At 43.2% G+C, this 25,402-nt stretch overlaps 1 protein-coding gene across 6 annotated transcripts in view; it reads right to left on the bottom strand.

The window, feature by feature from the left end:
* The window catches only part of ZBTB49 (zinc finger and BTB domain containing 49), a 34,405-nt gene extending 9,048 nt beyond the window's left edge, over nt 1-25,357 (bottom strand). For 3 of the 6 annotated variants that reach the window (XM_075930740.1, XM_075930738.1, XM_075930739.1), the window contains exons 1-4: nt 23,788-25,106; nt 21,468-21,640; nt 18,608-19,713; nt 7,861-7,907 (exon numbers count right to left, since the gene is read on the bottom strand). In XM_075930740.1, coding sequence (XP_075786855.1) covers nt 7,861-7,907; nt 18,608-19,713; nt 21,468-21,640; nt 23,788-23,877 — 1,416 coding nt within the window. In that variant the 5' untranslated portion in view covers nt 23,878-25,106. Of the gene's footprint in view, nt 1-7,860; nt 7,908-18,607; nt 19,714-21,467; nt 21,641-23,787 lie in introns of all 6 variants that reach the window. The other 3 variants (XM_006128190.4, XM_075930741.1, XM_025187299.2) reach the window with 2 other exon arrangements.
* Nucleotides 25,358-25,402: the final 45 nt, after the last annotated feature.

Below are 25,402 nucleotides of genomic sequence, written 5' to 3'. Positions count from 1 at the left end.
TTTAAAGTGTTCAAGGCTATGTTCCATTTGTATAATGAAGTATTATGGTGTTTGATCAAGAAATACTGTTGTCTATACTAATAGCTACCTAACTATCTAGGCAACTATAAATTGACAAGAGCAAATTGTGAAACAGAAGAGAAGCAATTAAAAAACAAAAACAAACCAGAAGCCCAGATTTAAACAATTTGGAAACAAGTTACATCTGAAAGACTTATCCTGTTAAGAGAGAAAACCTAAGGGCTTGTCTCCACCGTGCTGGGGATTAACGCTGCAGCGACTGATCCACCGGCCGTCGATTTATCACGTCTGCTTAGATGCGATAAATAGATACCCGAGTACTCAGCCATCAACGTTGGTATTCCATCAGGACAAGCAGAGTTGTTGATGGGAGAGCGGCTCTCACCGACCCTACTGCACACAGGACTCCATGGTAAGTATGTCGACTTCAGCTTCGCTTTTTACATAGCTGAAGTGAAGTAGATTACATCAACAGCAGGGGTTTATATAGACAAGGCCTAATACAACATACAGGTTTATAGTCATAGGGAGAGGATTACTTACCAGTAATCTGATTTGTCTTAAGTCTCCTCTTTCCTATCCTCCAAATAAAACACCACTACATCATGATGTCTGAATTCACTACCAGCAGGCAAAGAAAAATGATCAGCTATTGTCTATTTAGTAAGTACTTGTGATGTAGTGGGGCATCTTGCTGGTCACAAGGCTTGGGCTGTCCCCTGCTGGCCCTGCCTGTGAGCATGGCCCAGCAGGGGTGCCAGACACTGCCTTGACCGGTTCTGACTGGGGGGAGGGAAGGAGGTTGGAACAAAGGAAGTACGTGGGGGGAGGAAGAGTTAGTCAGGGGCTGGAAACATGATGGAGACAGTCTAGGGAGGGAGCTTGGAGACTAAGGCCTCAGGCACCCCATCTTAAGGGGTCTGGGGCATCCTAGCCCCCCTCCAACTGCCACATCACGTCTATGCTGTGCTGTATTCTGGAAAATCAATGAACCCCTCTCTATTCTGCTGGCTGGTGGAGACTGTTCTGGCTGCTACGGGGGTGCAGAATCGGGGGAACCCTGACTCTGCCATCACAGTACGCAAGTCTGAGTACTTCAAAAGCCACAAAAATACCCCCAACAAAAGAAGAAAGTAGGATAAGGAAGAGGAGAAGACTATGATCAAACAAATCACTGGTAAGTATTTTTTCCTTGTATATCTTCCCTTTCCTGCAAAAGTCACGCTGAAATATCAAGCAAGGCAAATAAGAAGTCCAGACGCATGATGCATACTTCTTCCTAATAACCGTTTGGCCTAGGCTACGTCTAAAACTTAAGTCAACATAACTACACTATCACACAAGGATGGGAAAAATTTACACCCCTGAGCAACATTGTTAAGCTGACCTAAGTTTTGGTGTAGAATCATTAGATCAACAGAAGTTTCTTGGAGGGGTGGATTAACTACAGCGGGGCTTCTCAACATGTGGTCCATGGGCCTCATGTTGTCCACGGTGCAGTTTGGGTTTACGTGGGGCTCAACACGAGGATCCTTTGAACATGGCCTCCACTGGGAACACACTCCACAATAGCGAGTCAATATAATGGTCTTCTGTTGAGATGCGTTTTAGTAGTTAAATTCCTGGACTGTCATTGTTCATTAAAAGTGCTGTCATATGGGTGGAAATCAGGTAAGTATTGCATTTTATTAATATCAGCAGAACTGACTTAAACGGTGCCTGTGTGTTGTGTAGTCTTGCCTTAATCTTTGTATTCATGCCCATCAATGTGAAAGAAACTATCTGCATATATATGTAACCACACTTAACTTGCAGCCCTTGCCATATGCTGTGAGTATCACTGTGGCCCCCAGGGCATCCAAAGTTGAGCAGACCAGAACTAAAGCGATGGAAGAACCCCTTATTTGCTGGAACGAGTGCCTACACTGCAATTGTACAGCACCATACCTGCAGGGCAAAAGATGTGCCATGACAGATGTAGTGTTTACATAGCCTGAGTAGTGAAGATCAGTGATGGTTCTGAATAGATAATCCTCTAAGACTCCAACTGTATATGCAAGACATAAACATGTTGGAGGGAGGAACCCTGAACATTGTCTGAGAATGTTTTACTTGATTCCAAGGTCACATGCTAATACTTACCAGCCTTTTTGCAATTTTAGAACACTCAAAGAAACTGATTTGGCTTTATTTAAATTCAGCTTGAGTAGAAAATGTAAGATATTAGGGATGTGGGTTAACTATTTAAGCAGTAAGCATCAGCCTTAAGGCATGTTTATAGGGATAACTATAAACTAGTAGGATAACTAGTAGGCCAGCAAGACTAGAGCAGCTCCCCACTCGCAGCGCAGCAGGCCCAACCCGGCCAGCCTTGTGCTCACAGTGTGATGCAGCAAGAGTAGCCCAACTCGAGCAGCTTCCCATCCAGGGTGTGGTGGGCCCAGCCCACGCAGCTCCCACCCACAGTGCAGCAGGCTTGGCCTGGCCTGGCCGGAGCAGCATGTAGAACGGCGGGTATGGCCTGCAGGATCCCAGTTAACTGGTTAACCATAATGTTTAACCGGTTAACTTTTAAATGGGATTTTATATCCCTATGAGATACATCTCTCTTATGAAGTATACAGAGATTCTTAATTACCTTTATTTAGTGCCCTTCCTAGATAAAGAAAGATCAGAGGAACTATCCTCAAGGGTCATGCTTCTGATTCTGTCTCTCTCTCCTTGAAATGCTCATAGGCAATTTCAGCAACTTGGACAACCAAAGTTTATGGAAATAGCAAAAGGAGGTAAAAGGAACTTGACATCAGAGGTCAAAACAACAAAGGAAAAAGTGAGGTGAAACGCATTGCAAAGAATCCATACAGATGAAAAATGACCATAGATTTCACCCTGAAACAGCTTGTTTTTAACCATTTCAAAGTCTTTTAGAAAAATATCAGGTTCGCTCTTATACTCTCAAAGAGTCAGAAGGTTGAAATCAGTAACAGGAATGGGAACTGGGCAAGTGTTCTGGAGACTCAGAGTCTATGAGCAGATCTCTGGAGGTCTGAGAACAATGGGAATCTTGACTAAGAGAACCTCTCCTTTGTATAACCTGACAACATAAAACTGGGGTTTGGGAAGAGGGAGATTCTCCCTGGAGAGGTAAAATCTGGGAAGCCTGAAGTACCCACACCATGGAAAGGGCAGAACCTCTGTCTCCACTGCACCACAGAACAAATAGGAATACAGGGACTGTTCATACTTAAAAGTTATTTTAGATTAACACAGTGTGAGAATTCAAAGTACAACAGCTATTCTGGAACAGTTTCCAATTTGGACACTCTTATTCTGGAACAACAATATCCATGGGGAGCTATTACAAAATAGCTTTTCTGGTTAATTTTCTTATGCAAATAAATCCATGATCCTATCTCCAAAGGATGCTAGGACAATGAACTTATTAGCAGTTCTGATACCTTTTTTACAGGAGTAATTTGAAGCCTAGGAAACAAGGACAGAAGAATCTTAGAATTATAAACACCAGAGTTATGAACTGATCAGTAAACTACATACTTCATTTGGAACTGGAAGTACATAATGAGGCAGCAGCACAGATTTAAAAAAAATAAAAAGTAAATACAGTACAGTACTGTGTTAAATGTAAACTACTAAAAATAGGAAGAAAGTTTTTTTTTTTTAATTGACATGGTAAGGAAACTGTTTCTGTGCTTGTTTCATTTAAATTAAGATGATCAAGATCAGCATCTTTCTTGGCCTAGCAAAGTTTCACAATTTCATGAAGTCAATGTTCAGTTGTAAACTTTTGAAAGAATAACCATAACATTTTGTTCAGAGTTACGAACTACCTCCATTCCCAAGATGTTCCTAACTCTGAGTTTCTGCTGTATATCATTGTCCTGTCACTTTTGGCCTGATCCCTGGGCTTCAACCCTGCAAAGGAATAATACTGACTGATAGGAAGATGAGGGATAGGAAGACACTTGACATTTTGATGAAAGGAAGATATATTAAAGGTAAGCGAGTGGGATTTCTGAGCCAGACTGATCCTGGTTGCATTTCATAGACTACCTCAGAAAAAGAGGACAGTTGGTTTGATCCTATTACAAATCTTTGACCAAAACAATCTCAGGCTCAAATGGCATGTCTTACGAACAGGTATTCACAGAAAATGTCTTGAGAGAGACTCATCAGAAAAAGTTACACAAGAGACCTGCAATGTTATCAGTGATTGCAGAGAAGAGGGATGGCAGAATATCATGCAGGCAAGCAGCTGGTATACTGGTAGTGTGGAAAGACATATATTGGGAAGCAAAAGGACTCTTTTCATCTCTCCAAAAGCCGAGTAAAGTAGGTTCCTTTTGCTCATCATCTTATGTCCAGTCCAATTTTTACTACTTTAATCTTTCATGTATTTCTAAGTACAAAAAGTAATACTGATTTAGCATCTGCTGTGCACTTGGAACTGCAATTGACTTCAATGGAAATCCATTCGCTGGACAGATGCAAGACTGGGTCCAAAGGCACAACAGATGAAGGCTAGAGCGAACAATGCTGTAATCTCCCATGCTTACAGGCTGTGACAGCAGAGGAATGTGGGAGGACCTAGTCATTATAAAATCAGAAGTCTATTTTTTTTGCACTTTACTTTTTGGTAAGATGGTGGTAATGGTATTGTATTTGCAGAATGGAGAGAGAGATGCTAAGAGGACAGGCCTGGAATTTCACTATTTTACCCTTCCTTTACCAATATTCACCAGTATATTAAGCCAAGAAAAACAAAATTTTAAACACCGCTTTTTTAAGTCACAGCTTGTTTTTGAGTATCAGAGGGGTAGCCGTGTTAGTCTGAATCTGCAAAAGTGGCGAGGAGTCCTGTGGCACCTTATAGACTAACTGAAGTGTAGGAGCATAAGCTTTCGTGGGCAAAGACCCACTTCGTCAGATGCATGTGCTTGTTTTTGAGTTGTTGTCATAAGGAAAGAAGAGAGAAGGAGATACATTTCATTTGATGGCTGTAGACCTTATATTTTGCAAATATGAATATCCTGTACTAACATTTGACTAGCTGCACCTTCAGGAAATTACGATGGGGGAGAAAAACTGCTTAAGAGTAGTTAAAATGAGAAATTAAAGTTTTCAGTACCTTTTCTCAACAGATGGAAAGTTAAAAGAATTAATTAAAAACAAAGTCTGTTACATAAGAAATGTCTTAAGTTTGTCATATCTGTGACATACATACTGTTTCCTCTCCCCTCACAGAAATCCCCCATCAGTAACCTAGACCAGCCTTGAAAAAGGCTGTTCTGCTTACCTGAAGCAAAAAATATTTTATGATCAAATACACCAACCATATTTTCTTATCCTCATCAGGATGAAAGGCAGCAATGTGTTCTTGTGCCTAGGCTAGTGTATCTTTACAACCATTTTGAAAAGCTGCTTTTAATGGTTATATCCGTTCTGATACTTAGGGCTGGTCTACACTATGAGCTTACATCAATTAATTCAGCATTAGGTCAAATTTGTAATGAGTGTGTCTACACTGCCCAGTCACCTCCTGTCGACCTAAAGGGCTAAAATTGACCCCTTTACTCCACCTGAACCAGTGGAGTAAAGCCTGAGGTGACATTCATGCCTAGAATTAAGGACAGTGTAAAAACACTGTATTGTAATTCAGAGTTATTGGCCTACAGGTGATGATCCAGATTACTCTGTGTTCTGCAGAGCACTTTAAACACCAGTGCTCCTCAGCCAGGAGATAAGGAAAAGCCCCCGGGGAACTTGATGGTTCATTTCCTATTGGGGCAAGATGGAGAGCTCACCAGCACAGCTGAGCATGCATGACCAGGGTCATAAACTTCTCCAGCAAGAAGCATTCAGGAGACAGCTCATCTGACGGTTGTCGGAGGGGAAAGAGTCTATATAGGCAGAGCTCTGAACTAGCAGAAGGAATGTTGATATCTATGTCAAAAGCATTCAGGGCATGGTGTATAAGACCTACACCAGGGACACACAGCAATACAATGTGAAAATAAAAGAGCTTAGACAAGCATTCTGTGGAACAAGGCTTGTTGTGAGTCAGACAGCAAAGGCTGACAACCTGCACCCATTACCATGCAAAATCACATTTATTAAATCAGATGTTCAAAGTCAAATTAAATAAAATCAACCTAATTTTGTAGCGTAGACATGCTTTTAGAATGTCAATCTTCAACAAAAGAAAAATGTGTTTTCTATGGCTCATATGTACTTAAAACAGTGTCCAAAATGACTGGCTAAGCACAATCACACACTGAATGTGGGGCTGGACCTCACACTTAAATTGAATCTATTTCAGTATAAAACACACACTTGACTATTTCTCTCAGTCTCACCCTCTTACACACACTCCTCTTGTAATGGATAAGTATTCTCATATAAATAAAAGATGGAATATAGTTAAACTGTAAGTACAGATAATAAATTACAATTAAAAGGCCAAGTCCTGAATTTTCAGAAGTGATCTCTAATATTGCTGATGAAATTTTAGGGACACAACAAACTGGATCCTTTTAACAACCTACCTGATAGTACCTGTAAGTCAAGTAGTGAGGTGCCTGAGGTGTGCAAATGCCAACGAATTTAACAATACCTGAAACTTTGCAATTTAAATAATGAAGGTCAAGTCGAGGCGCAGCTAAAAGTCAGGGCCAGGTTATCAGGAAAAAAATTCCAACTTTTATTTTCTAAGTAAATTTAAACTGGATTATTATGTCAGGCTTTGGAACCATTTGAACTTTGGCTAAAAAGAAATTAGTCTGACTGTAGTTATGCAATTATCAGCTACTCAGTTTTCCATATCTGGACCTCTGAAGAGGTCCGCATAGCTACATTTGGTGTATAGGAAGACTACAGTATGTGCAACAAATTATATATATGACTAAGAGGCATTTGCTTTACAGCATATAAAAATAATAGTATACAAGACTGACTCCACTGTTCCTCTAAATACCACTCAAAGGCTACGTCTAGACTACATCCCTCTGTGGGCAGAGGGATGTAAATGAAGCACTTCGAAAGAGCAAAAGAAGCCGGGATTTAAATATCCCGCACTTCATTTGAATAATTATGTAATGGCGCTCTTTCGAAAAAGGGCTATTTCGAAATTGAAACCACAGTCTAGACGTGGTTCTTTCGAAAACGGGGCACTTTTTTGAAAGATCATGTAAACCTCAAAAAATGAGGTGTATAGGAAGACTCCAGTATGTGCAGTATACCACATCTAGACTGTGGTTTCAATTTCGAAATAGTGCTTTTTCGACAGACCGCCATTACGTGATTATGCAAATGAAGCACGGGATATTTAAATCTCGGCTTCATTTACACTTTCAAAGTGCTTCATTTACATCCCTCTGCTGATAGAGGGATGTAGTCTAGACACAGCCAAATTGTATTCCTAGATGAAGTACATGTATACTTTAGGTACCACATGGTTACAATTTGGCAGTAAATGTACTCTTGATTTTAAATATATGGAGGACTTTTTTTCTGAAATCTATATAACTATGAACCCAACTGCTGAGAAAAAAGCACAAAAATAAAAGACAGATTGAGGGAGAGGTGACAGAAGTGCTACATAAAAGTAGAAGAAAAAAAAGGCAGAAATATCTTAAAGAAATTTTAGAAACTGTAATGAGTATTTTTCAAAAGCCACCACAGATGGCTAAAAAATAAATTTAGGATTGTAACACTGGATAAGGCCATGGTATGTCACCATAAACAAAACTAAGTTTATTTTTAAAATCAAAACACAAATGCATTTAGTTTAACTTTAAATATCATAAAATAAAATATTCCCACCTGTGAGAAGTGTTTCCCACAAATGTTACATTCAAAAGGTTTCTCACCTAAAAGGAGAAAAGACAGAACATGGCATATCTAATAGTTGCAACAGAATACAAATGTTTTAAATTGGTATACTTCCCTTTAAAATATATAATTTAGATAAAACTTAAAGCCAAAAGGGCACTTACCAAAGTAATTTAAAGAGAAAATTAAATAGGCATTGTGTGTCTGTCATTTACCTCTTAAAGGAGAATCTCTTTGGAATATAATTCATATTTCACAAATAAAGAACTAGCCAAGAAGGAATAGGGAACAAAAATGTTCTTAACATTTACACTTTTCTTCCTTGGAGGATAAGGGTGAGAATGAGAATTATAAATGCTTGAAGGAAGTGTGGTAACTCTGTCAAATTAAGACATTTAAAAGAGCACATTAGTGTCACAATTTTACACACACACACCAGACAAATTAATAATTCACGAAGAAACGTGAGGTCTTGTACTTTCTTTTTGCAAGATTCTGTTCACTTGACATCATCTCTGACCGTCAGAGACCCTGAAAACGATTTATAACTTGTGACTTCTCACTAAAAATAAATTGAACTTAACGGCCTTTACTTTTGCCCTCTAACTCTTCACTTTTAGTTGTCCTTTATAATAGGATCTGACAACTAACTTGAGCATTTTGGTCAATAATGAGTTTTGACTAATCGAATAGTCTTGGCAATTTGCATTAACTATTCAATTAGTTGATAAGTGTGCTTCTGCCTTTAAAGTGCAGCAACAGCCCCAGGGCTGTTGCTACACTTCAAAGGCGAAAGCGCTGCAGGAAGCATGGGGCCAGTGGAGGACTCAAGCAGTCCCCTGTTGGCCCTGTGCTCCCTGTGGTGTTTCAAAGTGGCAGTGCTGCATGGAGCCCAAGGTCAGCTGGGGACTCTGACCCCGGACTCCATGTGGAGCTGTCGCTTTGAAATGCTGCGGGGAGCCCAGCATCAGGCTCCGTGCAGCATTTCAAAGCGGCAATGCTGCGTGGAATGTGGACTCCCAGTTGGCCTGGGCTGCAAGCAGCATTTCAAAGCGGTAGTGCCGCATGGAGCCCAAGTTTTTGCCCCAGTCTCCATGCGGCACTGCCGCTTTGAAGCACACCCTCCTCTTCACCCTCCCCCCTTGCTGCCTCTTTCAGATGGAGGAGAGCAACCAGTCAACTATCCGATAAGGCTTTTGCTTATCGGATAGTCAACTAGTCATTCACATCCCTGTAATTTTTGAACTGTATCGTAATTGTGATATTTAGCCACTTTCTTCAGTTTTCTAGTCCAGACACATAGTTATCAGTTAGAATCAATGTATACCTGTACTCTTTTTCAATAATTTCCCCCCTGTTGTATAAGGACATTTAGCTACTAAATAGTTCTGCCATAATTTTCCCTTTTAATGGGTTTCCTAATTTTAGATTATGGTTAGCTTACAGGAGTCCATTTGGGATTTAGGAACCTAAATCTCATTTTCAAAGTGATAAGGGCCAGATTTTTAAAGACATTTAGCTGTCTAAAGATACACTGGGCTTGTTTAGTTTAGAAAAGAGAAAACTAAGAGTACGTCTAAACTAAACCCTTCTATTGGCAGAGGGATGTAAATTAGACGTAGTGAAAGTGCAAATGAAGCCGGGATTTAAATATCCCGTGCTTCATTTGCATAATGGCAGCCGCTGCTATTTTTCGAAACGGAGCTTTTTTTTTTAAAAAAAACCAGGAATTTAGACAGGGCATTTTTGACAGAAATGCCCCATTTCGAAAGATCCTGTACTCCTGATTGGGTCCCCTTTGCAAATCTGGGGGATGACTAGTACACTGGTTTGTGACTAGCCTTGGGGCTCAGGTATCCAAATGACTGGAGTGAGGCAGTTACACACATGTTCAAAGGCAGAAACAGGTGCCTAAGGAACTTTTAATAGAAAAATATAGGCACTGAGCGAGTTTAAACAATTCAGTATTAGATGGCAAATGGGCGGAGGTTTTGTGCATCCAAGTCAGGCCTGATTCTGGGATTCAGGCAACTAAAGTGGCAGATAAGCACCCAAGATCTTTTGTGAATCTAGCATTTTCTGGGATTGTCAGCAGGAACCCTAACTTCCACTGATTTCAAAAGAAGTTAGTCATCTTGACAGTTCTGAAAATCCCACTAAGCATCTAAACATCTTTGAAAATCCAGCCCTTCAGCACCACATAACTGAAGACTCATTGAAAGACAAAGAATGAAGTCACTTTTGAAGCTTTTATATTATGCCGTTTCTGAATAATCACCAACATAGAAAAATAGTATGTTAACCTTATCTATCGCTTCCCTGATTTTACAGAACTCGCTATACCCAACATATTGCTTACATAGTATTTATCCAAAGAGAGTCAAGTGAAATATCTAATAAAAACTTATGTCATACTGATTTTCATAACTGCTGAGAGATTTATGTATTGATGACATTTAAAATGTTTTAAAATCTGAACCAAAGCAAGGTTGATAAGCAGATTTTGACCAAAGGATGTATATTTGCCTTGGTTCACATGTAAATAAGCACTGTATACCAACACAACATCAACACAAGGATAGAAATGCAACATTAAGCCAGTATATCAGGGAATAAACCACAGGGGTCATCCTGACATTGGGGACAAAACAATTAATATTGGAGTTATAAGAAGTCAAAAGGACTGTTTTTTTCCCTTCATAAAGAAAATTAAAAAAGACAGCACTTTTTATATTTACTAAAGGGGGAGCCCAACCATGTTGGTTGCAAATGCGGTGAGCTTGCTTATGGTGAGACTAACTGTATTAGACAAGAGTTTTAGACTGTTAAAAGTTTAGACTCCAGGAAGCATGTTCTATTTTTTGTTTTATATGTAACCATTCTGCCTCCATTTGTTATCTTTACTCACTGCCTCTTAAATCTCAGCCTTAAATAATAAAACTTACGTTTTTATATAACTGTATCTCAGCGTCATGTTATATTTAAGCTGTTGTGTGGGTGATGCACAGACTGTAGGGGCAGTTTACCTGGTCATTTCTCTGAGTGTCCGGTAGTTAAGAGCTGGACACTGCAGGAGTATGCTTCAAGACGACTTGGGCAGGATATCCCTAGGATTTAGGGGGCCCTAAGCAGCACTATTAAACTGGTGCCACTATGCACAATGGCAGCTGAGGGCAGGACAATTTTTGAGAGATTTGATTTTATAATCTTCAGCAACACACTAATCAAAAAAATTTTTAATTTTAAACTAAGGCTCTATAGACTGACATACTGAATTAAAAAAACTGATAGTATACACCTGGGGGTGGCAAATTCCTATTAATGGGCTTCATTTCTATTTGAATGGCTCTTTTAGAGGTTCCATGTTCTACTAATAGGTCTGGCAGCCTTTTTCACTTTTAAGTAAATTAGATTCTCTCCAAAGGAAACAGAGGTGCAGAATAGGGATAGGTAGAGGCAGGTAGGTGGATGTTAAGAACATAAGAACGGCCATACTGGGTCAAACCAATGGTCCACTCAGATCTGTATCCTTTCTGCCAACAGTGGCCAATCCCAGATGCCCCAGAGGGAGGGAACGCAACAGTTAATCCTCACGTGATCCCCCCGTGTCACCCATTTCCAAACAAACAGGCTAGGGACACCATTCCTATCAATCCTGCATAATAGCCATTGATGGACCTAACCTCCATGAATCTATCTAGCTCCTTTTGGAACCCTGTTAAAGTCATAGCCTTCACACCACATCTTCTGGCAAGGAGTTCCATAGGCTGATTATGTGCTGAGTGAAGAAAAACTTCCTTTTGTTTGTTTTAAACCTGCTGCCTATTCATTTTATTTGGTGACCCCTAGTTCTTATATTGTGGGAATAAGTAAATAAATTTTCCTTATTCACTTTTACTACACCAGTCATGATTTTATAGATCTCTATCATATCTCCCCTTTGTCTCCTCTTTTCTAAGCTGAAAAGTACAAGTCTTTTTAATCTCTCTTCATATGGAACCCGTTTCAAACCCCTAATCATTTTTGTTGCCCTTTTGTGAACCTTTTCCAATCCTAATATATCTTTTTTGAGGTGAGGAGACCACATCCGTATACAGTATTCCAGATGTGGCGTACCGTGGTTTTATATAAAAGTAATAAGATATTTTCTATTTTATTCTCTATCTCTTTTTAAAAGATTCTTAACATTCTATTTGCTTTTTTGACTGCCGCTGCACACCGAGTGGATGTTTTCATAGAACTAGCCACAAAGACTCCAAGATCTCTCTTCAGTTGTAGCCAAATTAGTCTACTTCATAATGTATGTATAGTAGGGATTATTTTTTCCATTGTGCATTACTTTACATTTATCAACATTAAATTTCATTTGCCATTTTGTTGCCCAATCACTTAGTTCAGTGAGATCTTTTTGAAGCTCTTCACAGTATGATTTGGTCTTAGCTATCTTGAGCAGTTTGGTATCATCTGCAAATTTTGCCACTCCACTGTTTACCCCTTTATATAGATCACATATAAATAAGTTGAATAGGATTGGTCCCAGGATAGACACTTAGGGGACACGACTAGTTACCTCCCACCACTCTGAAAATGTACCACTTATTCCTACCCTTTGTTTCCTGTTGTTTAACTAGTTATCAATCCATGAAAGGACTTTCCCTCTTATCCCATTACAACTTACTCTACTTAAGGGCCTTTGGTGAGGGACCTTGCCAAAGGCATTCTGGAAATCTAAGTATATTATATCTACTGGATCCCCCTTGTCCACATTTGTTGATTAGTAAGGCATGATTTCCCATTACAGAAACCATGTTGACTTTCCCCCAACAAATTATGTTCATCTATGTGTCTGACAATTTTATTCTTTACTATAGTTTCAACTAATTTGCCTGTTACTGACATTAGACTTACCAATCTGTAATTGCCAGGATCATCTCTAGAGCCCCTTTTAAATATTGGCATCACGTTAGCTATCTTCCAGTCATTAGGTATGGAAGCTGATTTAAAGGATAGGTTACAAACCACAGTTAGTAGTTCCACAATTTCACATTTGAATTCTTTCAGAACTCTTGGGTGAATGCCATCTTGTCCCAGTGATTTGTTGCTATTTAGTTTATCAATTTGTTCCAAAACCTCCTTTAATGACACCTCAATCTGAGACAATACCTCAGATTTGTCAACCTAAAATGAATGGCTCAGATTTGGAAATCTCCCAATAGCCTCACCATGTAGACTGAAGCAAAGATTTCATTTAGCTTCTCTGCAATGAATGTATCATCTTTGAGTGCTCTTTTAGCATCTCAATCATCCAAGGGCCACACTGGTTGTTTAGCAGGCTTTCTGCTTCTTGTGTACTTAAAAACATTTTGCTATTACTTTCTGAGTTTTTGGCTAGCTCTTCTTCAAACTCCTTTTTGGATTTTCTTATTATATTTTTACACTTAATTTGACAAAGTTTAAGAACCAGTGGTGCCCTACATTTTGAGTGACTTATGCATCTGCATATTATGCATATGGGTCCAGGACAGCTCTGGACTTGGGGCTTGGGGCGCACCAACTGTAAACCTGAAAGGCAAAAGTAAAGGCTATCAAAGTGCTGAAGTAATTGATGGTGTCAGGGAGTTGATGTCCGGTTAAGCACAAGCAAATCTTTGAATAGCCTGCTTTTAGTACCAAAAAGTTACTCTGATTGTGAGTAGAGCTGCCACATCTGACTTTAGCTGTCAGAATGGCACATAAACTACTGCTCTCCTAGTTATCCAGACTATATCGGGATTTATAAATTAATGCACCAACATCTAACACCTTGACTTGTACACAAATAAATAGGAAGGAACTTATTACTTGGAACACAGATGTAGTTTGTTCAACAGAACTCACACCACTAAATACATTAAGTCATAGGGATATATTTAAGACGACAAGTAAACCAAGTACAGGCAGTCCCCGATTTACGCGGATCCGACTTATGTCGGATACGCACTTACGAACAGGGCTTTTCTCGCCCTGGAGTTCATGGGCGGCGGGTCGCCACCCGTGTCCTCCAGGGCGAGAAAAGCTTCTCCCGGTCTCCCTGGTCTGCTGGGGGGGGGGGGGTCCAGAAAAGCCGCTGGACCCCCCCAGCAGACCAGGGACACCCGAGCAAAGCCGCCCAGGCGGTGGGAGTCCCGCTGCCTGGGCGGCTTTGCTCGTTTGCCCCAAGCAAAGCCGCCCAGGCAGCGGGACTCCCACCGCCTGGGTGGCTTTGCTCCTGTCCCCCTGGTTTTCTGGGGGGGTCCAGCAAAGCCACTGGACCCCCCCAGCAGACCAGGGAGACAGGAGCAAAGCCGCGGAGCACGCCCGCAGGGGGACAGCCCAAGCGCACCCAGGCTGTCCCGCTGCGGGCGTGCTCCGCGGCTTTGCTCCCCGTCTCTCTGCAGACCAGGGAGACGGAGAGCAAAGCCTTGGAGCACGCCCGCAGGGGGACAGCCCAAGCGCGCCCAGGCTGTCCCACTGCGGGCGTGCTCAGCGGCTTTGCTCTCCATCTCCCTTGTCTGCAGGGAGACGGGGAGCAAAGCCTTGGAGCATGCCCCCAGCGGGACAGCCCAGGCACGCTTGGGCTGTCCCGCTGTGGGCGTGCTCCAAGGCTTTGCTCCTATCCCCCTGGTCTGCTGGGGGGGGGGGGTTGCAGCTAGAGGTGCAGCTAGTGTCCCCCCCCCCCAGCAGACCAGGCTTTTCTTGCCTACCCCTGGGGTAGAACAGCTGGGGGCTGCCGGGTTGGTCCCGCAGCGCCACTGGTTTCAGCCGCTGCTGGTCAGTTTCAGCAGCGGCTGAATCAGGACGCCTGGGGCAGAGCAGCTGGGGTGCTGCTGGGTTGCTCCAGTAGCGCCGAGGAGCTGCGCTACTGGAGCAACCCAGCAGCACCCCAGCTGCTCTGCCCCAGGCGTCCCCAAGTCAACCGCTGCTGAAACCGACCAGCGGCTGACTACAGGAAGCCCGAGGCAGAGTTGCTCTGCCCCAGGCTTCCTGGAATCAGCCGCTGATCAGTTTCAGCAGCAGCTGACTTGGGGACGCCTGGGTTTCTTAAGTTGAATCTGTATGTAAGTCAAAACTGGCGTCCAGATTCAGCCGCGGTTGAAACTGATCAGTTTCAGCAGCGGCTGACGCCAGTTCCGACTTACATACAGATTCAACTTAAGAACAAACCTACAGTCCCTATCTTGTAAGTAACCCGGGGACTGCCTGTATCACATGCTCTTCTCTCTACATCCAGGTGAATGCCCCTTCCTTTGTTTTTCTGTTTAATATACTTTCTACTGTTTTGGCTACTCACACATCCTTGCTACCTGTCTCAATTTCGTACTCCTGTTCTGCTATATCCCAGCACCCATTCCACTCATTTAACAATTAAAAGACACAGAGCCTAAGTTCCCCCAAGCTATTGCTACGCTTCAAAAGCGAAAGCAGTGTGGGGAGCACAGGGCCAGTGGGGGATTCAATCATCCCCACTAGGGAGGTGAACGACTAGTTGAACATCTGATTAGTAGTCACTTTCCCCACCCACTTGCTGCCTCTATCCTTATCGAATAGTCAACTAGTCATTCACGTACCTAGCTAGAAGAGATCTCTCTCCCCAAGTCCTGAAGCTGCCGTGATTGGTAGAGGGGAGCTCATCCCTGCTGACTCCAATACTGAGCAGCTAGGGATGTGGGGGGGACCACTCCTCACCAGGCCAGCACTGAGCTGCCACTATCTGTGGAGGGACATCCCTCCCCACTGGTCCTAGCACCAAGCTGCTGGAACTGGAGGAAGGGGACCGCTCCTCACTGTCCCCAGCAGGGAGCTTTCTAGGTAAGCCCATGTGCCAACCCTCTGCCCCATCTTGAGCTCCCCACAACCATGAGCACGCTTCTGCACCCCAAAGTTCTCATCCCTAGCCCCAACCCAAAAGCCTACTCCACTAACCCAGAACTCCCTCCTGCACCCTCACTCCTTCCCCAAACCCCCTTCTCTACCCTGAACTCCTCATCCTCAGCCCACCCCAGGCTCTACTTCCAGCTAGAGCCCTTGCATCCTGATGCTGAGACCCTCAACTCAGCCCTACCATAGAGCCTGCACCTCCAGCCGGAGTCCTCAGACTTCTGCACACCAACTTTTGACCCCAGCCCTGAGTTCCCTCCCACATACAGAACCCACTTGGCCCCACTCCCACCACATGAATTTTATGTGCACTAGAGATGTTAACGTGTAGTTCACTACACGATTAATCAATAAGCCTTGGCTTATCGGTTAATTTTATTGATTACAAGCACTCCCCACCCCACTTGCTGCCTCTGTCCACAGCCAGTTCTGGCTGCCACAGACAGAGGCTGTTTCATAGCAGTCTCCCCCACTCCCTCCCTCTCCTGGCAGCAGCTTCTGTCCACCAGGAGCTAGACTCCAACAAACAGAGGCAACAGACAGCCGGTCTGCGTGGGGAGCTGTTTTTTAAGCCACCTCCCCCAGCACCAGCTCTTGCTCCCTCCCTCCTTTGCTGCCTCTGATACAGAGAAATTTGAGTACTCAAGAAGATTAACTAATAAGCCTAGGCTTATCATATACTCAACTAGTCACTTTCATCCCTACTGGGCAACATAATTAAAAAAAATACTGATATATGAGTTATAACACAAACATCCAGAAAAACCTTACAAACAGCGAATGAGGATTTTCAAAGGAGACCCTATGATGGAGAAAGTTCACATTTCTTGCTTCTGGAAGGGCTGCTCACTAATAATTTATGGAAATCTAAATTCCCACTACTAAAGACCATGATGTACCAAAGAAATGAATGTGTATTAGAACAAAGGTCATATTCTCTTTGACTTCTGTGCAGAAAATGCATAATCTGACAAGCGAAGATATTTATTTGGCAAGATGAATCTTTATGCATTTGCAAATTATGTCATTGGCTACTGGAATATAAAGGAAAAAGAGGGGCAGAAAACATCCATTAGTTTCTCCACGAAAGACGACATGATAAATGATGGACATTAATGGTATTGCTTGAATAGCTATTGTTATAATTGTATAACAGTTTTGGATAAATTTATTATAGTTTATGACATTAAACGTTCATAGTGATGAGCTAAAAAGTTAAGAATGGGTTTATTTTTCATCATGACAAAGAAATACGAACCTGTGTATTGTTTTTAGAAACCAATATGCACTTAATTTTCAAATGAAGTTATCTGAATGGATTTTAGAAGTGTACAGCAAAATTATTCAACCCCTCTAATTTTCTTTACAAAGTATTGTCAAGTGGGAACATAGTCTCCACTAGAAACCTCGATAAACACTGTAACTATCACAGTGTGTTTAACACTGTACATAACAGAGAAACAAAGTTCCTACCCTATATAATTTACAATGGTCTCAATTTATTATTAAATACTACAGAAAAAGATAAGCCTGACAGACGTTACAGATTTTTTAACTACAAGTTTTTCCTCACCCACATCCATTTATATTGTCTTTTCTCCATATATCTATGCTTTTGGATGGTTACACAAATTGGGTATAGCACACAAAAGGCTATTCCTGGGGGAATTCTGCAAGACTATGCACCCACCAAAAAGAGTCCCAAATGCCTGTGCTTTCCAGCAGAAAATATCAGCACAGGGAAGTCACATGGGAGAGATTCCAGAGGGACAATCCTGGGCAGTTTTGGGGCATAGAGAGCACATGGAATAACCTGCCACTGCCTCCCTCCCCCATTTCTGTGCGGGCAGAGCTGCCTAGCTGAAGAAATCTGCATCTTGGCTCCATTGACTCTGCAACTGAACAATGCTTCCTGGGTCATAGTGTCAATCTGGTCCCTATTCTGTGTGCTGGGATCTTTCCTGTTTTCTGTGCAACAATGAATGCCTACAATGGGGCTGGGTAAGGGAAGGCAGGGGAAATGAGGAAGCAAGGGAGTGAGGAGGTGAGACAAAGAGGCAGCTGGCAAGGAAGAGGAGATGGAATAGGGCAGAGGGAGAGAAATGTGGAAGTGAGAGGAAGGCGGGCAGTGGAAAAGGGGAATGAGATGAGGAAGAAAAGAGGATGGGGGAATAATGAGGGAAGCAGAAGTCTGGCATGTGATGTTCCTTCAACAGCAGCTGGAGCTCCCGTTAGCAAGCCCACTGAATCCTCACCCTGACAAATCCTAGCCCCCCAAATGGCCCCCACACCCAGATCCTCATCCCACTGGGCTCCAACCAGCCACACCTGGACCCTGACCCCATCAATCCACATTCCCCCAGCACCCAGACACTCCCACTAAGTCCCCACACCCAGGATTCTCCCACAAATCCCCATGTCACCATACCCAGACCCCCCCCCCCTCTCTGCTGAGCACCAACCACCTTTACCTGGATTTCCTGAAGAGTCCACTGACACTACACCTGGACACCACCACCCAAATGAGCCCCTGTGCATCCAAATCTGCCACTGAGACATCAGTTTGCCTGACCCAAAAACTTCTCACCCCAAACATGGATCCCCCACACTAAGCATCTCCATCCTTGGATCCTACTGGGCTGAGCCTGCCCACTCACACCTGAGGCACCTTGGGCAGAAAAACAGAGCCCAGGTTTCTTTGGGGCAGTCCCAGACCTTGCACTGAGCTAAAGTTGGGTGCAGCTGCACTGCCAAGTCCCAGGTGTGAACTAGGAGGCCTGGATATAATTCCTTTTTTATATCATTATTAAATATTTCATATGCAAGCATGAAATAATTGTACCTGTATGAGACCTTTTATGGAGCTCCAAATTGCTTGGATGTTTAAAAGCCTTTCCACATAATTCACAAGTATATTGCCTCTGTGACTGAAGAATCTGTGATTGCTCTTCTTGCTCTGAAGGACCTTGAGATATTTCCATTTCAACAGTTTGTTCAAAACTCTCTGAACTAACAAGATCTTCAGTTTCTTTTTCTTCAATGGCACTAATATTTGTCATCTCCATGGCACTTCCATTTACAGATTCAATTACCCTTGTTATATTGTTGTCATCTCTCTTAGGTTCAGACAACTGTTCTGCAGACTTCTGTGATCTTAGAAAATTCAGTTTTTTCAGGTGTATTGCCTTTTTCAGTTGCATCTGTTGGGTTGGCTGCAAGGACGTGTTTTCCAAATCTTGGTCTGGTGTAGATTCATTCAAGGCCTGAACCAGAAAGTTTGATGGTAAGTGGTCAGACGATTCCAAAATACATTCAGATTGACTGACAGTACAAGAATTGTTCTCTACCGTACTTAGTTCAGTAGATGTATTGAATGCAAAGGACTGTTCTGTTATTCTCTCTTGGTTGGAACATGCATTTTGCTTGTAGAACTGCTTGCTATAAAAATTACGCAGTTTATAATAGTAATTTGGCTGTTTAAAAGGGAGCTCTGTGCAATTACCATCTAAGGAGTCTTGTGTCTGTTTCTGTACATCACCTGAGGAAGTATGAAGATTAATAGTTTGTGATCCGTGAGAATGATGGTCATCCAACACTTTACTCGGTTGTGCATCTGATGAGCATTCATGCAGTAAGTTAGTACCATAATTTTCATTTACACAGTTAGTCTCTGTAGCCAAAGTACTTTGCAAGGAGAACACACTATTGCAAGGCATGCTAGCAGGCTGTTCTACCGCTGTAGAAGATTTTAAAAAAGTATGGCAAATGTTCAGCACATTTTGCACTTGTAGACATTGTGCGATATCCAACATAGCTTGTACGTTATCCTGGCTAAGATCAAGGTGTGAGGTGTACATGAAGTCCAAGATTTGGCCTATACCTCCTACATTTTTAATGTCCAAGTGAAAAACATCATTCTTCTGGCCTGGAGAATTCTGAAATAGGGTCCTGATGAAATGAAGCATAACTCTTTATAATATACAAGCATATACCCTACTAGTTTGAACTTTTTAAATAAAATATCTGTCAAACATAATATCTTACGCCAAAGTGAATCAATAACTCAATATGTAATATGGGGCTGCAAGACAGTTGCTCTGGTATTTACTGACAGGACTTTTGAAAATGCTCATAATTAGCCTAATTCTGTAATTCACTACAAGGGTGGAGAAGCATTGCAATGGGTTACCTAGGGAGGATGTGGAATCTTCATCACTAGAAGTAAAGTCCTAGCTTGACAAAGTCCTGGCTGGGATAAGCTAGTTGGGATTGGTCCTGTTTTTAGCAGAGGGTTGGACTTGTTGACCTTCTGAGGGCTCTTCAAACCCTATGGTTCTATGAAATGGGAGTTCTACTGTTGACTTTAACATTAACAGCTATTGAAAATCTCACTGTATACTTATAATTTCCTATTTTATGTGTTCTAAATATCAACTTTAATCTTGTGTTAGTGTATTGTTTGTGCACAAGTAAATTGACAGAGAAGGGGGGGCTTCCCCTTTCCTTCTGGCAAACAGAATGGGGAGTAAGAAAGGAAGCACTATATTTAGCTAATCAAAATTAAAATAAAGATGGGACCCTATAGTTCGGAAAACCAAGGTATTTCCCCCTTCCAGCAAATAAGCACTTCCTTTGGGCTCTGCCAGTGTACCTCACTAGGGTACATCCTACTTAGAGCTCTGCCTCTAACAAGTAGGTTTAAATGGATGGTAAATTTTTCAAGCTGTGGCCATATCCATAGAACAAAATCACTTTATATACATAATTGTTTGCATATAAAATGTGCACTACTGTACTACCTAAGCCTTCTGTAATTGTTTTTATTATTTTTGGGCTGGAATGTTTAAAGGATCCTAACTCCCTTCAGCTCAAACTTGGTGGCCAAAAGTCTTTGGGCATGAGTCCTTTTATTTTTGACAGTGTTTATGACACTTGGACAGGTGGAGAAACATTTGAATATCAACTTTCTTTCCCCTCAGGAAGTCTTGGTAGCACATGCTTTAGTGATGGTGCAAGATACAGGGTAAAAAAATCATACCAGATTATTCACTGACAGGCAAGAAAAATTGTCTTACCCAGCATCCCAAGACAAGTGAATAGTAAATGCTGCTCACTGCAGGAACTGCTGACACACTTATGTTACAGATGCACTGACTAGCACATCAAGATATTTCAATATGTGAATCTGATACAGATACATATTCAGAAAAACTGAAAAAAGAAAACTGTCCTCCTGCTCTGTTTCCTTTTAAACACCAAAGAGCAAAGGACAATGATGTGGTTGTCTGACCCACTAAATCTCTCACCTGGCTCTGCTCACCGTATTGCAATGCAAACCCAAACTGCATTTTGGAAGGAGTGCGTATTACTATGTACTGCATTTTTGTCAACACCCTCCCACCAGAAATTGGGGCCCCACTATGCTAGGGTCCTGTATGTATGCAATGAAAAGAGGCTCTCAAAGAGCTTACTGGCTAAATAAGTACAAGTACAAAATAACTTAAGCATACCATATTTTCTAATTAGACCAAATGTGAGATACAGATTATCTCTGGACAAATGATCCAAGTTCTCCTTACTTTTTTCTTCTAACCTGTGATTAGCATTCCTAGCTAGCAAAAAAGTTCTCTCCTCAGAGATTAAGACATGAGTTATACAGTATCCTGTTTATTTCTGCAATAACAATATTTCCTACTACATACCTGAAATACTGACTGAAAGCAGCTAACACATTTTTATGAGCTTTGAAGCAGACACCTTTTACTACCAACATGCAGTCACAGAGAAGGCCTTGAATGCGCTGTTCATGTAGCTGCTGGAGAAGATGACAACTATGGCTAGCAACAGTGTCCATGCTAGAATACCATTTGATTACCTACAACATATAAAAATACTCTGGGAATTAAGTTTTAAATTACAATAGTGCAATTGCAGAACAAATTTTAAATTACATTAAAATTAATGTATTGCTACTATTTTCCCTATCTTGCAAGGGAAACAGATGTCTAATCATATTCCAGCAATTTAAAGATTAATGAACAAACTATTGATGATTAATGTCTGTAACCATGCACACAGAAAGTTTTATTAAAGTGAATATTTCCTATTACAATGATTTGTGCACAAATATCTGGTAATGGAGATGCTGCAAAAAAATTAAACTTTATAGCTATACATACTCCATATTCACTTCAACATGTATTAGACTTAAGCAAACAGAACACAGAAGATCCAAAGATAAGATCCACAAATTTAACAAGTACCTGGTACAGGAAAAAACTTAGTTTCTTAATTCTCTAAAATCAGAACAGAAAATCCTTCAATGACCAAACTCAGTTACTATCAAATATATTTATATCGTGCTCATTGCTGTAGCACTAAACACATTTCACTTATAGTTGTCATATACATAAAATATAGCAGTATTAGACATTACTATTTTTCACAGAAAAGAAAGTACATTATATTTAAAGTCTCTTTGAGCTGCTCACAAAAGTGATCTGGAATAGAAAATATCTAACATTTGTTCCCAAATGAAGAGCTGTACATAACCTATGCTTTATTTTAATTTTTGCCTACAAGACTAAGAAAGGAGGAAGAATACAATATTTTAGGGGCTTCTCTTCACTACTGGATGTATCAGTGAAATTTTAATTGGGTCACCCATCAAAAGAAATTTGTATATTTGCATCCCACTATTAAATTAGTTTTCCATCATTTTTTCAGGACTACTACAGGGCACCATCCTGGAGTATTTTTGATGCATTGCCTTTGAATGCATCCTAATTATACTCATCTGCTATTCAGAAGTATTATTTCACTACGCCGATTGTTAAAATTCCTATCAGAGTTCACTGAAAACCTCTTAACATTATGATAGTCCCTAAAACCTCTCCCTACTCCACAGGATCTGATAGTTTACTGAAGCAATCTGCAACATTGGTGACTGTGTTTAAGGATGGTGATTGCAAGTGCCTCTCTCCCTTGGGGTGGAAGGGAACCCAAAGATGCTAGAGTCACTGTCTTATCAGGAATAAAATCAGCAGCAATCTAGGTTGTTCTTTTAAATGTTAGAAGAAGTCTTCATGAAATCAGAATAAGAAAGGAAACAGCCTCAGATATAACACAGGGAATCGTTTGCTCCAATATTAGCATGCAAGGAATGTGAGAGTGACACCACCCTTACATTAACCCAAAGGTGAAAGTAAGCCTGTGCGCCCCAGTACAGCTCATGGGTCAGAGACTGGCTGGCTGGGCTCTAGATCAGTGGTCCCCAACCTTTAGAGGCTCCCGGGCGCCCGAGGCCACTCACGCACCAGGCGCCTCGGGGCGGGGCCACTCACGCGCCAGTCGCCTGGGGGGTGGGGCCACTCACGCGCCAGGCGCCCTGGGGGTGGGGCCGCGCGTCCTGGGGCACGCCAGGGGCGGGGATGCCCTTGCACCCGGCGCCGGCATGTGCCCCAGGGCCGGGGCCAGGGCCGCCCGAGTGCCTTGTGCCATAGGCCCGGCGCTGCCACCCGAGCCGCGCGCCTGGGGCCGGCACCGGCGCTGCGCGCCCACATGTGCCCCGGGCTGCCAGAGCGCCGCGCGCCTGGGGCTGGCGCCTCCAGTGCGCCAGGGGCGGGGCCGGCCCAGGTTGTCGCCAGGCGCACACAAATGCCCCGGCGGGCGCCACGGCGCCCGCGGGCACCACGTTGGGGACTACTGCTCTAGATGCTACCAACCCCTGAGGCAGCACGGCCACATCACACCCAGACTACAGCCCTGGTGCTCAAGTGGCTGGATAGAATGGTCCCAACCACCTCAGTGCTCAGGTGACCAGGCATCACAGTGCTTGGGTGGCTGGGCAAGCAAGTCCTTGCCTCTCCAGTACTCCAGTGGCTGGGCAGAGCAGTCTGTCCTGAGCCCCCACCCCCACCCCACAAACCCCTGCCCTGATTCCCACATCCCCACACTCTCCACACCCCTGCCTTGACTCCACAACTCCCTGCCATGATTCTTACACCCCCACATCCTCCCTACCTTCAGCTGATGCCAGCTCCAGCCCTGGGGATGCTGGTGGTGGCTGCCCCTGCTCCTGCTCCTGGGTACTCCAGCCTTGATCCTCCCCATTCCAGACCCCTGCCTTAACTCTTGCACCTTCCACCTTGAGCCCCCACACTTCCCAACCTCTTGCCCTAACTCCTTGCCCAACCCCAAACCAGTAACCCCCTGCTCTGAGCTCCCAACACCCACCTCTCCAATCCCCTGCCGTGAGCCCCCCTACACTCCATTCCACACTTACATTTCTTACAGGTACTGTCTGATCACAACTCCCCCTCACTCTCCTGCCCTGACACTTGCCCCGCCCCCCGAGGGACTCCTGTTGTGATACAACAATACTTGTAAGAAATTTAAGATATTTTCATCCTTGTGTAAAAGTGAGGGAAAGTCTGATGTATTGTTATTGGGAGAGGAGGCTATACAAGGTTTATGCTAATCCCAACCTTATGCCTAGCTACAAGTATATTATTGGGGGAAGGACAGCACTTGCCTAATGTTAGTGAGTGGGGTAAGAGGGAAATATGCAGTAGTTATGCTAACCCCCAGATTAGCCCTATTTACAGCCCTAACATAAATGTGTGGGGGTAGAGAATGCTGGTCTAATATTAAAGGGTCAAGGGGAGGGAACAAATAGAGATTACACTAACCAGTATTTCCTGTAAACTGAGTTCTTAGGCAGCCACCCAGAAGAGATTTAAATGCTACCCACCTGATTAGTAGAGCACCCACAGCAGGTAGCATGTCTTTCTATTGGTAGTGCACATCTGCACATGATAGACATGTGCTATACTAACTCTCAAGTCAGCTCTACACCTTCACATCCCCCCTCGTTGGGGACTGTCATGGGGGACTGGTATAATGTTGGGGATGCAGGATACATTCAAGTGTGATGCTAAGTACAGATATGGGGGCTGTTGTAATATTGGGGAGTGGGGGAAAGGAAGATATGGGGTCATAATAATTCTTGCCACAGACTTTACATAGGCACAGGCATAATGGGGGAAAGAATAGGGGAAGAATTATACTGATTCCCAGTTCATCCTTAGCCACAGTCATGGGGGACTGGTGTAATGAAGGAGAGTAGGAGAAGGGTTACTATATTGATCCCCAGCTCATCCCAAGCCACAGATATTACAGAGGAGCTGGTGCAATGTTGTGAGCGCACGATGGGTTGTTTTGGCCCCAATGTTACCGCCACCAGCTATAAGTACAACGCGGGGGGAGCGGGGGCAGCTGCGCAACGGGTAGGGGCGGACACCAGGTGCTAACTACCAAGTCACTGACCAAGAAGAGTGTGGCCGGGCGGGGCCTGGCCCCGGTACCGGAGCGCGGCTCCCAGGACTTGAGGGCAGGGACCTGCCCCTCTCCCTCGGGACTGGGGAGCCGCTCTAAGGCCTCCTCCCGCCCAACCTTCCTACCGGCTCCAGCCGCCTCTCCTCTCCATCATCGGCTCGATCTACCCCGTTGGGGCCACCACCCTCCCGTTCCGGCCCGGCACTTCCGGTGGCAGCACTTCCGTTTCCGCGCGGAGGGGACTCCCGGTGGCAGGCACGCGGGACGGCGCGACGGGGACACCGAGGCGCACGTGCGGCGG

This window comes from Pelodiscus sinensis, chromosome 5, assembly GCF_049634645.1.
Source record: "Pelodiscus sinensis isolate JC-2024 chromosome 5, ASM4963464v1, whole genome shotgun sequence".
Lineage (NCBI taxonomy): Eukaryota > Metazoa > Chordata > Testudines > Trionychidae > Pelodiscus > Pelodiscus sinensis.
The sequence above is the reverse complement of the archived record's forward strand: the minus strand, read 5'-3'. Positions and strand labels throughout refer to the sequence as shown.